The 15,724-nt window shown below is 41.1% G+C and overlaps 2 protein-coding genes and 1 non-coding gene across 6 annotated transcripts; all 3 read left to right on the top strand.

Moving 5' to 3' along the window:
* The first annotated feature begins 1,829 nt into the window (after positions 1-1,829).
* Positions 1,830-1,901, top strand: TRNAD-GUC. Its single transcript has one exon. It is a non-coding gene; the product is annotated as a tRNA-Asp (tRNA).
* A 342-nt stretch (positions 1,902-2,243) lies between these two features.
* On the top strand, positions 2,244-9,238 carry LOC104415555 (mannosylglycoprotein endo-beta-mannosidase). Its single transcript, XM_010026884.3, has 11 exons — positions 2,244-2,571; positions 3,345-3,483; positions 3,872-4,099; positions 4,248-4,306; positions 4,961-5,009; positions 5,417-5,647; positions 5,872-6,041; positions 6,119-6,323; positions 6,753-7,421; positions 7,505-7,732; positions 7,928-9,238. Exons 1-11 carry the CDS (start codon positions 2,402-2,404, stop codon positions 8,756-8,758), a joined length of 2,979 nt encoding a protein of 992 aa, XP_010025186.2. The 5' UTR covers positions 2,244-2,401; the 3' UTR covers positions 8,759-9,238.
* A 969-nt stretch (positions 9,239-10,207) lies between these two features.
* Positions 10,208-13,834, top strand: LOC108954763 (pentatricopeptide repeat-containing protein At3g05340-like). 4 transcript variants are annotated; one of them, XR_005545258.1, is made up of 3 exons: positions 10,208-10,797; positions 11,129-13,297; positions 13,495-13,834. XR_005545258.1 is itself a non-coding variant. In XM_018861227.2 (3 exons), the coding sequence occupies exons 1-3, from the start codon at positions 12,917-12,919 to the stop codon at positions 13,501-13,503; spliced, it is 267 nt and encodes an 88-aa protein (XP_018716772.2). In that variant the 5' UTR covers positions 10,208-12,916; the 3' UTR covers positions 13,504-13,834. The 4 variants fall into 4 exon arrangements, 3 of the variants coding, with proteins under 3 accessions (XP_018716772.2, XP_039154859.1, XP_039154858.1); XM_018861227.2 differs by having other exon boundaries at positions 10,208-13,096; positions 13,220-13,297; XM_039298925.1 differs by having other exon boundaries at positions 10,208-13,096; positions 13,178-13,297.
* The last annotated feature ends 1,890 nt before the right edge of the window (positions 13,835-15,724 follow it).

The following is a 15,724-nucleotide window of genomic DNA, read 5'->3' as shown; positions in this document are numbered from 1 at the left end:
ACCCACCCCAAACCCGATCATCCATAACTGAACCCGGATACTCAAAATCAAAGTATGTTAATTCTTTTTGACTCAACGTGAATGGAAAGTTGCGAGAAAAATCTTTTATACGTCAATTACGCAGCTTAATGCGATCTTACGACCAATAATTGGACTTTGATTAAATGAGGGAAAGATCCACCCGAACAAAAACCTCTTCCCTTGGAAAATTGATAAGAAATTCGGCAAGTAAGGGCCTGTTTGGTTGTGTTTTTTTTTTGTTTTTTAAACACTTTTTCTGTTTTTGTTCAGGAACAAAAAGGCAACAACGCGTTTGGGTGCGTTTGTTCCTTTTTGTTCTTTTGTTCCCAGGAACAAAAAACGAGAAATAAGAAACACAAAATTTGTGTTTCTTATTTGAAACACGTTGAGAAACACATTTTATTTTCTTCTTCTTTTTTTCTTTCGCCGGTCGCCGGCCTCGGCCATGGCCGGCAGAGCCCGACGAGGGCCCCGGCGGCCTCGCCGGCCCCCTCGCCGTCCCCGGCGAGGCGAGGCTCGCCATAGGCGGGCGGTCGGCCTCGCCTTGGGTGGCGAGCTCGCCCGGCCAAGGCGGCCGGCCTCGCGCCGACACAGGCGAGCTTGATCTCGCCCAGATCCGGCCCTCGTCGGCCAGTCGCCGGCCATGGCCGAGGCCGGCGACCGGCCAAAAGAAGAAAAAAAGAAAAAGGAAAAATAAGAAAAAAAATAGAAAAAATAAAAGAAATAAAAAAATTATACAAATTTACCAAACGTGTTTCTGTTTATTTTTATTTCGGAACAAGTTTACCAAACGCGTTTTTGTTCAAAAATTGTTCCGGAGCAGAAACACTTTTTTATTTATGTTCCCTAGAACAATTTTTAAACGAAACGCAAACAAACGCACCTAAATTTTTGCAATAGATGAAAGTCTGCCCTATGCGGAGCAATCATTTGGGTTGTCATGTCACAAACCAGCTTATTCTCAGCCCATGTAAGTGGATATCAAACCGACAAAAAAAGATACCACATTTGCTCTTAATCAAAAGGTTGAGAAAGATACATATCTTTTAGCCTTAGTACCCAAAAAAAAAAAAAACCCAACTTTATGTTCGGTTTTAATTTTACCTTAATTTTTGTTGTCTAAAAAAAAAAAAACAGTTTCATGTCTAGTTCCAGTTTACCCAAACTTTTTTTTTTTTTCATAAAAAGACTACAAAATTTTCATAAGTCTCAAATATGCCCTATGCCTAAGAGATAGAAAACTCCCTAGTACATGTTGTTCAAGCGCCTCGAGCTAACTTTTTTGAGCACGGCTCTTCTATTGCAAGAGATGGAAAATTCTCGAGCATAAGAGATTGAAAACCGAGCGCAAAATTGAATATCCCCAAAGAAGGTGAGAAGGAGACTTCCTTGAAGTAAGAGCAATTGTAGAAAACGACCCACAATTACTCTTGTTTTCACTCAAATTTCAAATCCAATAAGATATCATTTGGGCTAATTTGGAATCCATCTCCAAAAAATGTCTTCTTAGATTTGAAATTCAAGGGAAAACTAGAGCAATAACGTATAAATGTTACGTAGAATCACTAATGATCATTTTGAACGAAGAGTTAATGAGGACATCAAGCAAAAATTGTAGTTTTTACAAAACAAAATAAAAAGAGTTAAGGATAGAATTAGGACTGCCTAGGTTATTTATGAGAAAAAAATTAAGGTAGAATTAGGATTGGAGTTAAAGTTTAGGGTTTTTTGAGAAATTAGGCGGGAAGTTATACTGCCATCACCTTGCTAACAATAAATTTTAAAAGTATGTCTACGCTCTCAACTAGGTCGTTGTAGTATAGTGGTGAGTATTCCCGCCTGTCACGCGGGTGACCCGGGTTCGATCCCCGGCAACGGCGAACTTCAATTTTAATTTCCCCATTTTTGAACTGCGCCGAAACGACGACGCGCGACGCTGAAATCCAAGTATTGCAGCCTGTCCCACTCTCTGAAACCGCAACTCCCCACCTTCCAAGTTCCAACAACCTTGTCCTTCGCTGTGCTCGGGGGCGGGCCGGGATCTGGGCGCCTCGCACTCAATCCGCACCGTCCATGTATCTCCCGGGACCCACGCCTCGATCCGCACCGTCCATCCATCCCCAGTGACCCACGCGTAGTTGGAGCTGCATGGTCCCGGGACCAGGAAAGAGCCCCCCGGGCCCTACGCGGACAGCGGAAGATAAGATGACGACGGACAGATGACTCGGAGCAGACTCACTCGCTCAAGCAAGCGGAAGACTTGCGAGCTGGTCTTCCTCGCCATCGGCGGTTATTCCCTCGCCGCCCGCCGCCGCTGCTCCGGGGACGAGGTTTCCGGCCGGCCTGAATCGGAGGGGGAGGGGGTGTCCTGCGGAGAGAAATGGAGGCCGCGGTGACGCCGGTGATCGCCGGGATCGGGAAGACGAGGTTCGACTCCGGATGGCTCGCGGCGAGATCGACGGAGGTGGAGCTCACCGGGGCCCAGCTCACCACGACGCATCCCCCGACGGGAGCCGATCCTCCGTGGATGGAGGCCGTCGTCCCCGGGACGTAAGTCGTTCGAGTTTTTTTTTCGCTCGCGTGCTGTTTCGGTTCCTGCTCTGCGGCGACTGCATGCGCCCGAAATCGTGTCGGCAACTTCTTTTGGGCGGTGCGGATGTGGACATTGATCGCCGGGGGGAGGGAGCGATCGAGAGAGAGAGAGAGAGAGCTGATCGTGCATTGCTTTGAACCTGACTCTGGTGTGATTTTGTGGAAAGCTAAGTCTGGTCTCGATGTGAAATGACTTGAGTAGCTGATGAAATGTCGATCTTTTTAGCGCATAAAAGATGGACTGCAGATGACCCTGCAGATCTTGATAGTTTTGAATGGCGTATTAAGTCTTGTCGTGATTTCGGATGAATATGATGTAAAGAGTCTGGTCGGAGGGTTACAAGTGTTGGAATTTGAAATTAAGCGCATCTCAATTAAAAAGCAGAAGCAATGAGATTCCCTGGTTATGAATCATCGAATGGATCAGGGTATGAATGTAAGTGGGTCTGGTGAATTACATCGTCCAGTTAGAGTTTCGAGGCAAAAGCGTCAATGAAGTTGTTCAGAGAGAATATAGAACTTTCTTAGTTTTGGAAGATGCTCTGATATCGGTGTTCTGTCCTAAATTAAAGTTGATTACCTCATGTTGGTCTATGTTCTTATTCAAGTATCTGAAATGTGGTTTACACCTCACTGACTGAAGAGTGCTAGCATGTCCTGGTCAGAGTATGAGCTCCTTTTTTACTCTCTAAGATATTTGCCTCAATTGCTAACGGTGATATAACTTGCAGTGTTTTAGCAACCCTGGTAAAGAACAAGGCAGTTCCAGATCCTTTTTATGGGTTAAATAACGAGGCCATTATAGATATTGCTGATTCTGGAAGGGAACACTACACATTTTGGTTCTTTACGACTTTCCAATGCAAGCTGGTAAGTTGCACTCTTGCTAGAAGAATCAAGACTTGTCTTTTGAAATTGTCAATATTTTAAATGATAACATATTTGACATAAATAATTTCAAAATGCATCTTTTGCCAGTTTCTAAAGGCCTTCATAAAAGTTATCTGGTGCTAGGCACCATTTTCATGTCTTTAAGATCAGTTCTTCTTTCTCTTAAACATCATTGAATAATGACAGTAGGTACTGTATTTTCTTAATTACCTCAAAATGGAATTAATCTGGTTACCATTGTTCACATTGTTGTCTCGTTTTTCTCCTTTACAAAATGATATTCTTCTTGTTGTTGAGTGTTCATCATTTCTTTGCTTTTGTTACTTTTGCTGGAGCTAGTGCTTTATATTATTTCAAATTTTCACAGCCTGAAGCACAACACCTTGATCTGAATTTTCGAGCAATTAACTACTCTGCTGAAGTATACTTAAATGGGAACAAAAAGGTTCTTCCAAAAGGAATGTTCAGAAGACATCAACTTGATGTAACTGACATTCTCCATCCTAATGGACAAAACATGCTAGCAGTTCTTGTTCACCCCCCAGATCACCCTGGCAAAATACCTCCAGAGGGAGGACAAGGTGGGGACCATGAGGTATGTACCTTCTCCTGCATAACTTGTCTTCCTCTGCATCTAATAGCAGTTTGGAAGGACATAATAATATTGTCTGAGCCTAGTTGGATTAGTAGTGTTATTCCTATCAAAACTGCGGAACATTCATATAGTATCTTTATTTCATTAGATCGGAAAGGATGTCGCAACGCAATATGTTCAGGGTTGGGACTGGATGGCTCCTATAAGGTAATCAACTCCTCATTGGAGAAATAATGCATCGTAAGTTATGCTTTTTATGACAAAGCAGTGTTGCTATCTTCTGGTAATTGAGTGTCTATTTTAAAGCTTCCGACATCGAAAGCATAGTGTGAACAGCTACATTCTCCATTTATTGCCTAGTTGTAATTCGTACATGTGCCTCTTTAGTTTCCACATGAGTTAGTCCTTCAGAGACTTGACTGTTTGTGATTAATTATATTTGGAGGGACAAGCTATTTGCTTCGTTAGATGGGAAAGAGCAAAAGGTTTCAAAGGATTACTCAGTTAAGTAATCATAATACTAGCAGTTCGGATTATGTTGGTTGAGAGCTGGAATGGTGAATGCATCTATTGATCCTAGGAGAAAGGTAGAGATAGGATGGGGACAGGAAAGCTCCTGGCAAGATGTAACGTCTTGCTCCACCATAATTTACATTAGTTATGTCAATCATGGATTTCTTTGGCTTTTTATGTTTAATGAGCAAAATCCTGACTGCCATTTGCTGATGTGATTTTCCTATTTGGAGGAACGTGGTTGAATTTCTGTAGTTTCTCACTTATCTATTTATATGTTTTAAATCCATTTAAAAGACATCAGTCTGCATGTTACTTTACGATTGATCAACATCTATTTTCATGTAGGGATCGTAATACTGGCATATGGGATGAAGTATCAGTTTCCGTCACTGGGGTGAGTGCACAGTCACCGTTTTTTCTTTGTATAAGTCCTGCAATTTAATGGTTTCAGTCCCTGGGGTTGATGTGCCAGTTGATTTATATAGCTTGGTTGAACATTCTAATAAAATAGGACAATCCGTGTTGAATAACATGGGGCTCTAATGGTGATCGTGACAAAATATTGCTGCCATTTTATGGCTTAAGCTTTTGTCTCTGCATTTAGAGCAACTTTTTGTCTGGTAATTGTCTGGAACTATGAGTTAGCAAGCAAGTTACGGTTGCTTTTGAATAGTGCTGTGGGGAGTAAAACCGGGTTTTATTTGTAATACTGTTCTGCATTATGAGTTAATTCAAGATAACTGCAGTTTTTTTTTTTTTTTTAATAATAATTTCCAATCTGATACATCATCATTGGTTCAGCCTGTAAAGTTAATTGATCCCCACTTGGTGTCATCATTTTTCGACAACTATAAGAGAGTATACTTGCATTGTACGACTGAGTTGGAAAATAGAAGTACAAGGGTTGCTGAATGCTCTTTGAGCATCGAAGTGACTGCAGAACTAGAGGGCAATTTCACCTTGATAGAGCATCTTCGGACTGAGCATCGGTCAATTTCACCCGGGGCTCGGAGTCAACATACATTTACAGAGGTAAGTGCATATGATGTATCTCAAGTGTCACAAGGAAAATGTTTTAAGGACAACTGTTCTTTCTTTGAAGAAGAAAAATCGTGCCTGATTTTACTTCTTCCACATCTTAACATCGATGAGTTTGGCCAATATTATTTACATCTAAAGAAATGTTGAAGTGGAAAATCAGATATAGGAAAAATCTAAATGATCCTAATTAATTGTTTCTTGGTATCAACCTGCAGCTGTTTTTCTATAAGCCAAATCTATGGTGGCCCAATGGCATGGGAAAGCAGTCACTTTACCATGTTGCTATCAGTGTTGAAGTGAAAGGATTTGGAGAGTCTGATTCATGGAGACATCTATTTGGATTCCGCAAAATTGAAAGTCATATTGATAGTGCAACTGGTGGAAGGTGAGGTTGTCATAATTTACAGAAAGAATTAGAAATTGAATTGTGTTTTTTATTGTAAACATACTTGTGCTCTTTAGGTTGTTCAAGGTTAATGGGCAGCCCATCTTTATTCGTGGGGGTAATTGGATTTTATCAGATGGATTACTGCGACTTTCAGAGAAACGCTACGAGACCGATATCAAATTCCATGCTGATATGAATTTCAACATGATCCGCTGTTGGGGTGGTGGATTAACAGAAAGGCCAGAATTTTACCGTTATTGTGATATGTATGGTCTTCTGGTAATGTATCCTCTCTCTCTGTCTCTCTCTCTCTCAGGCACAGTCGTAGGAGCTTGTTTGGCATTCCTCAGTTTGTAGTTTTATTGCTTCCTGAATGAGAATATTTTTTACTATGTTGGATGATGAAGTCAGTTAGAAAATGGATAAACTAAGGAAACAGAATAGTATGTGTGCCGGATGTACTGAGCCTTTTCGAAACTAATTTATTGGTTGACGTACAGAAGTTGCTGCAGAATAAATCCTCACAGTTACTTGCTTCGAGATAACATGTCAAGAGTTTGTAAATGGCCTCTATATTACTTGTATGGTTTATTGTCAAGTCTTCAGCGCAACTCAGCCAATCTTCTTTTCAGATGCTTAGTATCATTTTTTTCAGTATTTTAGCAAATCAATTTGTCCTGCTATCCAATGGCTTATAAGCTTTTGTAGGTCTGGCAAGAATTTTGGATTACTGGTGATGTTGATGGACGTGGAGATCCAGTGTCCAATCCGGATGGCCCCCTGGATCATGACCTATTTCTTGTGTGTGCAAGAGACACTGTCAAGCTTTTAAGGAATCATGCAAGTCTGGCTCTTTGGGTTGGTGGAAATGAACAAGTTCCACCAGTTGACCTCAACACAGCTCTAAAGGATTACCTTAAACTTCATCCCTATTTTGAAAAGGTGGATGAACATGACAAAATTTTAGAAGATTTGAATAATGAGGAGGAAGATCCCAGCCTCTACCTCGATGGAACACGCATCTATGTTCAAGGGTCCATGTGGGATGGGTTTGCTGATAGCAAGGGTGGCTGGACCGATGGCCCTTACGAGATCCAGTATCCAGAAAGCTTCTTTAAAGATGACTTTTACAATTATGGATTCAATCCAGAAGTGGGTTCTGTGGGTATGCCTGTTGCGGCTACCATCAGAGCAACAATGCCTCCGGAAGGATGGCAAATTCCTATCTTCAAGAAACTTCCAAATGGTTACACTGAAGAAGTTCCAAATCCTATATGGCAATACCATAAGTACATACCATACTCAAAACCAGACAAGGTTCATGATCAAATCGAAGTCTACGGTACCCCCACAGATCTTGATGACTTCTGTTTGAAGGTAAGACTTAATGAAGGGTGTTGCCATTAGTTTGTTTTATATATTCAATCAGTGATTACATATTATTTTTTTTGACTCAACAGGCTCAGCTCGTAAACTACGTACAGTATAGAGCTTTATTGGAAGGCTGGACTTCTCATATGTGGAGAAAATTTACGGGGGTTCTCATATGGAAGACGCAGAATCCTTGGACTGGGCTTAGAGGTCAATTTTACGATCACCTACTTGATCAGACAGCAGGGTTCTATGGCTGCCGTTCAGCTGCAGAGCCGATCCATGTTCAACTTAATCTAGCCACCTATTCTATTGAGGTACATATTGCTATAGAAAGCCAGTGAGAGTCAGACCGTTATTATTCTTTGAATAGACTCGATGCACATCTTTGTTGGGGAGCAACAATATTAAGTTATGCAGTCACACATTCTTCAGTATAGCCTGAATATGAACTCATAATTTTTCCTGTGAAATAGAACTTGATTATAGCCTTTTCTGGTCTGCTTCCACAGGTTGTTAATACAACATCAGATGAGCTCTCTGGCATAGCAATAGAAGCATCGGTATGGGATTTGGAGGGAGCATGTCCATACTACAAGGTTTTTGACAAACTTTCAGTGCCACCCAAAAAGACTGTTTCCATTGTGGAGATGAACTATCCCAAGTCGCAAAGTCCAAAGCCTGTCTACTTCCTTCTTCTTAAACTCTACCATATGTCTGATTCTGGTATCATATCTAGGAACTTCTACTGGTTACATGTGTCTGGTGGTAACTACAAGCTTTTGGAAGCATACAGGAAGAAGAAAGTACCTCTCAGGATCACATCTAGGGCTTATGTCAGAGGTTCCACATACGAAATTGACATGCATGTGCAAAACACTTCTAGAAGGCTGAACTCTCAAAATTTAACGTACCGGAATATTTTCAGTAGAAGGCATCGTGTGGGAGACATTGACTTGGCCTCTTTGGGTTCTGACCAAGCTGCTAAGGAGGTAAAACGTCAATCTGGTTTACTTCAGGGAGCGGCCAAGTGCTTTTCTGGTTTACTTCAGGGAGCGGCCAAGTGCTTTTTGAAGGAAGCTAATAGTCCAAGCGTTGCCATTATAAATGGGACCGACGTTGGAGTGGCTTTTTTCCTTCATTTCTCTGTTCATGCTATGAAGACAGACCGCAAGGAAGGAGAGGACACGAGAATCCTTCCTGTTCATTACTCGGATAATTACTTCTCTTTAGTACCAGGCGAAATTATGACCACCAAAATCTCTTTCGAAGTTCCACCAGGTGTTACTCCTCGAGTCACGCTCAATGGCTGGAATTACCATGGTGGGCATACAGTCCACTGAGGTGAGAAATGTTCATAGTCCTGTCTGTTCTTACCATTCTATGGAGGGAACGTGCTTTTCAGATTGATGTCTCCGCCCTTAAGTCCTTGTCCAGGCTGTGTTAAATTCGCGCATCAGTTTCCTTGGTTAAATCTTCATCAGCAGTTTCTCACCGTCCGACTGGAAATTAAGCATCGTCACTGGAAGAGTCCAGTATTTTCGCCTCTTCACACTCTCGGAGTTTCTTGGGGAATGCTGCGGGATGCTCCAACCACATCAATCAGTCTTGCCTTGAATCGTTGACAATGTCAATTGTTGAAGCGAATGTATTTATAAACATGCGTGCTTTCTCCGTGCTATACTCATTTCAGGAATCTTTATTATCTGTATAGAGAAACAGATAAAGAAACGTGAGAGAATAAACGGGGGAAACAATCTTTCCTCCTATCTTTATTCCTGGATGTTTCCCCACTTCTTAGAAATGACAAGTTGATAAATATATATATCCTTCCCCCTCTCAAAAGGCCTGAAGATACAGATCCGTTCCCCTGATGTAAGTTTTGCATAGTGCCATCCTGATGTTCATCTGAATGAACCTGTTGATGGCCCACTTCAAACCAGGATGTGTTGGGAGAGGGATTCTAAAGTGCACTATTGATCAGCAAAATGGAATTTGATTGAGAATTCTAAATCCATTCTTTTCAATTCATACTAGTGCCTACCCGATCATCCTTCCGTTGGAAAAGGTTGGGGTTTGATCAGGACTAATTAGTAAAAGGTCTAGAGCGGGAAGTGATCTTAGAAACCAATCTGGGAAAAAGTAGCTTGTTCATGACTTCCGACCGCGAGCGCCGTGAGTTCATGAAGCGGCCCTATTCCTTAAGAATTAACTAGAAAAATATGATGGCCAAAGATAATATCAAGAAAAAACATTTAGCAGTCATATGCCCTGAAGTCCTCTGAATATTCAGAAGTATAGCTTTTCTATGGTTAGTTCCGCTTTCTCGCCCCTGCTTCTGAGAAATGCATACCAGCATATACTTAATGTTTCCTCGCATGCCTTGTGCAAATGCCAATATTCAGAGGCTAGCCGGCATATGCACATTTGGTTTTCTGATGTCAATTAAGAAACTCATTTGGTGAGTGTTGAAAAAAAGAAACAAAACAGGAAAATGGTAGTTTGTTGAGTAAGACTAAGGTCGCTTTCTTGCTCGAATAAAAAGGGACGGAAAGGCATCACTAAACAAAATTAAAGCAAATCAAAATTAAGCTTTTTATGGAATGTTCAAAAGATGAGACGTGATATATATCTGATTAATTGAATTATTAACTCTCTTTTTTTTAAATTGAGTTTAGTAGTTTGTAAAATTCTAAATGAATATAAGTCTGATATGTCAATATGCGGAGATAAAAAAGATGAGCTTTTAATAATTTGATTACCAGCTCTCGGCAGAAATGCGTCCAAGGAGGTCAAAGTTCTCCAGTCTACAGAAGCCGTTTGAGAAGCTCGTAGACTATCCAAAGGAAACAATCCTGATCTTCTCCGTTGTATTACCATCGTCTGTGTTCCGGCGACTTTGGTTTCATGGATGAAATCGAAATGGGTCTTCCGGAGACTGAGCTCCCACCTCTCTCCTCGGACTTCCCTCCCTCCTCCGCTCAAATCTCAGAACTTTCGAGGCGCCCCGTCACAAGCTTCTGCTCTTGTGCTCGACCACGTCCGCGTGAGCCACCTTCTGTCCACTTGCGGCAGAGAAGGGCGTTTCCATCTGGGTTCTTCTCTTCACGCGCCCATTATCAAGAACCCGGAGCTCCACGACCTGGGAAATGAGGACCTCTTCGGAAATTGTCTTGTCGTTTGGAACTCTCTCCTCTCGATGTACGCGAAGTGCGGAGACGTGCGGGGTGTCGCTAAGCTGTTTGATGAAATGCCTGTGAAAGACTTTATTTCCCGGAACACCCTGTTATCTGGGTTTTTGAGGAACGGGGAGTTTGAGATGGGTTTTGGGATGTTCAAAAGAATCTGGGAAGGGGGTGTTCGAGGTGTGGATAAAGCCACGGTAACCACGATTCTGTCTGGTTGTGATAGCCGCGAGCTTTCTCATGTAGTTGAGTTGATGCATGGCATAGTCTTTAGGGGTGGATTTGAAAGGGAAATTCCGATTGGGAATGCTCTGATCACGTCGTATTTCAAATGTGGTGGCAATGGTTGGGGAATGCAGGTTTTTAATGAAATGTTAAAGAGGAATGTAATTAGTTGGACGGCTGTTATCTCTGGCCTTCAACAGAATGGGTTTTATGAGGATAGTTTAAAGTTATTTATGAGCATGCGTAGTGGATCACTCAATCCAAATACTCTCACATACTTAAGCTCCATAATGGCGTGTGCAGGTCTACAAGCAACAAACTTGGGGCGCCAGTTGCATAGCATTGCATGGAAGTTGGGTATTCAGTCAGATTTATTGGTAGAGAGTGCACTGATGGATATGTATGCAAAATGTGGAAGTCTGGAAGATGCATTGGATTTATTCGAGTCTGCAGAGACTATAGATGAGGTTTCTATGACTGTAATTCTTTTAGGTTTTGCAAAAAATGGGTTTGAAGAAGAAGCTATACAAGTATTTCTGAAAATGGTAAAGGCAGGGTTGGAGATTGATTCTAATGTGGTTTCTGCTGTTCTTGGGGTTTTTGGTGCTGATACTTCTCTAGGTTTAGGTAAACAAATTCACTCTTTGATTATCAAAAGAAGCTTGTTTCATATTCCCTTTGTCGGCAATGGGTTAATGAACATGTATGCGAAGTGTGGAGATATCGTGGAGTCAATCAAAATGTTTAATCGGATGCCTTCCAGAAATTTGATCTCATAGAATTGCATGGTTAATTCTTTTGCATGTCACGGAGATGGCTGTGGAGCTTAAGGTTGTATGAAGAAATGAACATGGAAGTTGTAAAGCCAACAGACGTTACACTTCACTCTTTGCTTCATGCTTGTAGCCATATGGGCTTAGTCAAGAAGAGAATGAAGTTTTTTGATTCAGTGGAAAGGGCTTATGGAATTAATCCAAGGACAGAGCACTACGCTCATGTTGTTGACATGTTAGGGCTGGCTGGTCGCCTTATGGAAAGAATTGGGAATTGAATTGTATTGTTTATGGTAAATGTACTTGTGCTGTTTAGGCTGTTCAAGGTTAATGGGCAGCCCATCATTATTCGTGGGCGTAATTGGATTTTATCAGAAGGATTACTGTGACTTTCAGAGAAACCCTACAGGACCGATATCAAATTCCATGCCGATATAAATTCCAACATGATCTGCTGTTGGGGTGGTGGATTAGCAGAGCTTGTTTGGCATTCCTCAGCTTGTAGTTTTATTGCTTCCTTGATGAGAAAATTGTTTACTATGTTGGATGAAGTCAGGTAGAAAATGGATAAACTAAGGAAAAAGAATAATATGTGTGCCGGATGTATGTATTGGTAGACGTAGAGAAGTTGCTGCCGAATAAATCCTTGCAGTCACCTGCTTCCTGATAACATATTAAGAGTTCGTAAATGACCTCCATATTACTTGTATGGTTTATTGGCAAGTCTTCAATGCACCTCGGCCAAACTTCTTTTCAGATGCTTAGTATCATATTTGTCAGTATGTTAGCAAATCAATTTATCCTGCTATCCAATTGCTTATAAAGCTTTTGTAGGTCTGGCAAAAATTTTGGATTACTGGTGATGTTGATGGACATGGAATCCCAGTATCCAATCCGGATGGCCCCCTGGATCATGACCTATTTCTTCTGTGTGCAAGAGACACTGTCAAGCTTTTAAGGAATCATGCAAGTCTGGCTCTTTGGGTAGGTGGAAACGAACAAGTTCCACCAGATGACCTCAATAAAGCTCTAAAGAATTACCTCAAACTCCATCCCTATTTTGAAAAGGCAGATGGATATGACAAAATTTTAGAAGATTTGAGTAACGAGGAGGAAGATCCCAGCCTCTACCTCGATGGAACACGCATCTATGTTCAAGGGTCCATGTGGGATGGGTTTGCTAATAGCAAGGGCGGCTGGACCAATGGCCTTACAATATCCAGTATCCTGAAAGCTTCTTTAAGGATGACTTTTACAATTATGGATTCAATCCAGAAGTGGGTTCTGTGGGTATGCCTGTTGCGGCATCAGAGCAACAATGCCTCTAGAAGGATGGCAAATTCTGATCTTTGAGAAACTTTCAAATGGTTACACTGAAGAAGCTGCCAATCCTATATGGCAATACCATAAGTACATACCATACTCAAAACCAGACAAGGTTCATGATCAAATCAAATTCTATGGTACCCCCAAGGATCTTGATGACTTTTGTTTGAAGGTAAGACTCAGTGAAGGGTCTTGCCATTAGTTTGTTTCTTCTATTCAATCAGTGAGTACATATTATTTTTTTGACTCACGGACTGGCCTTAGAGGTCAATTTTATGATCAACAACTTGATCAGATGGCAGGGTTCTACGGCTGCTGTTCAGCTGCAGAGCCAATCCATGTTCAACTCAATCTAGCCGCCTATTCTATTGAGGTACATCTTGCTATAGAAAGCCACTGAGAGCTCAGACTGTTATTATTCTTTCAATAGACTCGTTGCACATCTTAGTTGGGGAGCAACAATATTAAGTTATGCTGTCACTTGTTCTTCAGTATAGCCTGAATATGAACTCATAATTTTTCCTGTGAAATAGAATCTGATAAATAGCCTTTTCTGGTCTGCTTCTACAGGTTGTTTAATACCACATCAGATGAGCTCTCTGGCATAGCGATAGAAGCATCGGTGTGGGATTTGGAGGGAACATGTCCATATTACAAGTTTTTTGACAGTACTTCCTCCTTAAACTCTACCTTATGTCCAATTTTGGTATCATGTCTAGGAACTTTTACTGGTTACATGTGTCTGGTGGTAACTACAAGCTGTTGGAAGCATATAGGAAGAAGAAAGTACCTCTCAGGATCACTTCTAGGGCTTGTGTCAGGTTCCACATATGAAATTGACATGCATGTGCAGAACACATCTAAAAGCCAGACTCTCAAAATTTAATGTACCGGAATATTTTTAGTACAAGGCATGGTGGGGGACACATTGACTTGGCCTCTTTGGATTCTGACCAAGCTGCTGAGGAGGTAAAATGTCATTCTGGTTTACTTCAAGAGGGCAGGCAAATGCTTTTCAAAGGAAGCTAATAGTCCCAGTGTCGCCATTATAAATGAGACCGATGTTGGAGTTGCTTTCTTCCTTCACTTCTCTGTTCATGCTATGAAAGCAGACCACAAGGAAGGAGAAGACACGAGAATCCTTCTTGTTCATGTCTCTGCCCTTAAATCCTCGTCCTGGCTGCGTTTATTTTGCGCATCAGTTTCTTTGGTTAAATCTTCATTAGCAGTTTCTCACCGTCCGGCTGGAAATAAAGCGGCATCACTGGGAGGGAGGCCAGCATTTTCGCCTCTTCACGCCCACAAAGTATCTTGTGGGATGCTGCTGGATACTCTAATCACATCAAACGGTCTTGTCTTGAATTGTTGACAGTGTCAATTGTCGAAGCGAATGTATTTATTAACATGTGTGCTTTCTCCGTGCTACACTCATTTCAGGAATCTTTATTATCGGTGTAGTGATACGTGAGAATAAACGGGAGGAAAACAACCTTTCCGTTCCCCTGATAAATAAATAAGTCCAAGTCCAATAGTGCCATCCTGATGCGTATCTTAATGGCCCACTTCAAATCAGGATATGCCAAGAGGGAGAGAGAGATTTTAAAGGGTACTATTATCAGTAAAATGGAATTTGATCGAGAATTCTAAATCCATCCATTTCAGTTCATACTATAAGTCTACCTGATCGTTCTTCAGTCGGAAAAAGTTGCTTGTTCATGACTTCCGACCGCAAGTGTCATGGCTTCCTGAAGCGGCCATATTCCTCAAGAATTAACGAGGAAAATCTGACGGCCAATGAGAATATCAAGAAAAAAATTCTTATGCTCTAATGTCCTCTGAATAATTGGAAAAGTATAGCTTTTCTATGGTTAGTTTTGAATTCCTCCCCCTCCTTCAGAGAATTGCAACAACACAAGCATACAGAAGTTTGCTTAATGTTTTCCTGCATCCCTCGTGCAAAATGCAAACATTCACAGGCTTGCTGGCATTTGCGCACTTGGTTTTTCTGTTGTCAAGTGCGAAACCCATTTGGTGAGTGTTGAAAACAGAAACAAAAAGATGGAAAATCCTCATTTGTTGAGTAAGACTATGGTCGATCTCTTGCTCAAATAGGAATGGGACAGAAAGGCATCGACAAACAAAATTAGAGCAAGTCCATATTAAGCTTCCTTGACTCCATCAACTCTCTGAAAATTTTCCAAATAATACTAAACTTATTACATTTTTACTAATTCAGTCTTAAACTTTTTATTTTTATCAAATTATACTAGAATTTGTTAATTTAGTCTTAAACATTTTCACTTCTTATCAATTGAGTTCATTGGCTAATTTTAGCCAAAAATTGCTGACATGGACGATTGATAATGAAATGGCACTTTTTAAATAATATTTTAATAATATTTTATTTTTTATGGCTTTTTCTTTTTAACTTTTCTGGTGCTTTTTTTTTTTTTAATTTTGGGTTTCGAATCTGGCCGGCAAGGGTTGCCGGCCATCCCCCTCGCCGGCCACAAGGGAGGGCCGGCCAACCCTCACCCATTGAGGGAATCGCGGCCATCACTCGAAACGGCAAGGACTGTGATTGAAAGATCTAAGGCTGAATGAATAAAAGTATAATGAGTTTAAGACTTTTTGAACAATTTTTCCTAATATCGGATCACGTCATCCGACAACTAAAAATTATTCAAGCCAAATCTTCTGCATTCAACACCTTCACATATTGTATTTATGAAATGGATCTTCAGCGTTATCTTCCACATTGTCTGACCCGACACTTGCTAAATATCCAATTGATTGAATT

Source organism: Eucalyptus grandis, chromosome 8 (genome assembly GCF_016545825.1).
Source record: "Eucalyptus grandis isolate ANBG69807.140 chromosome 8, ASM1654582v1, whole genome shotgun sequence".
NCBI lineage: Eukaryota > Viridiplantae > Streptophyta > Magnoliopsida > Myrtales > Myrtaceae > Eucalyptus > Eucalyptus grandis.
Note: the sequence above shows the minus strand (reverse complement) of the source record. Positions and strands in the feature narration are given on the sequence as shown.

What these genes read in the sequence shown, in the direction of transcription:
- LOC104415555 (XM_010026884.3), top strand. Translation starts at nt 2,402, where the DNA reads ATGGAGGCCGCGGTGACGCCGGTGATCGCCGGGATCGGGAAGACGAGG. An exon ending in GAGGCCGTCGTCCCCGGGAC is followed by an intron (nt 2,572 to 3,344) that starts GTAAGTCGTTCG and finishes TATAACTTGCAG; the next exon opens with TGTTTTAGCAACCCTGGTAA. An exon ending in CGACTTTCCAATGCAAGCTG is followed by an intron (nt 3,484 to 3,871) that starts GTAAGTTGCACT and finishes AAATTTTCACAG; the next exon opens with CCTGAAGCACAACACCTTGA.
- LOC108954763 (XM_039298924.1), top strand. Translation starts at nt 10,327, where the DNA reads ATGAAATCGAAATGGGTCTTCCGGAGACTGAGCTCCCACCTCTCTCCT.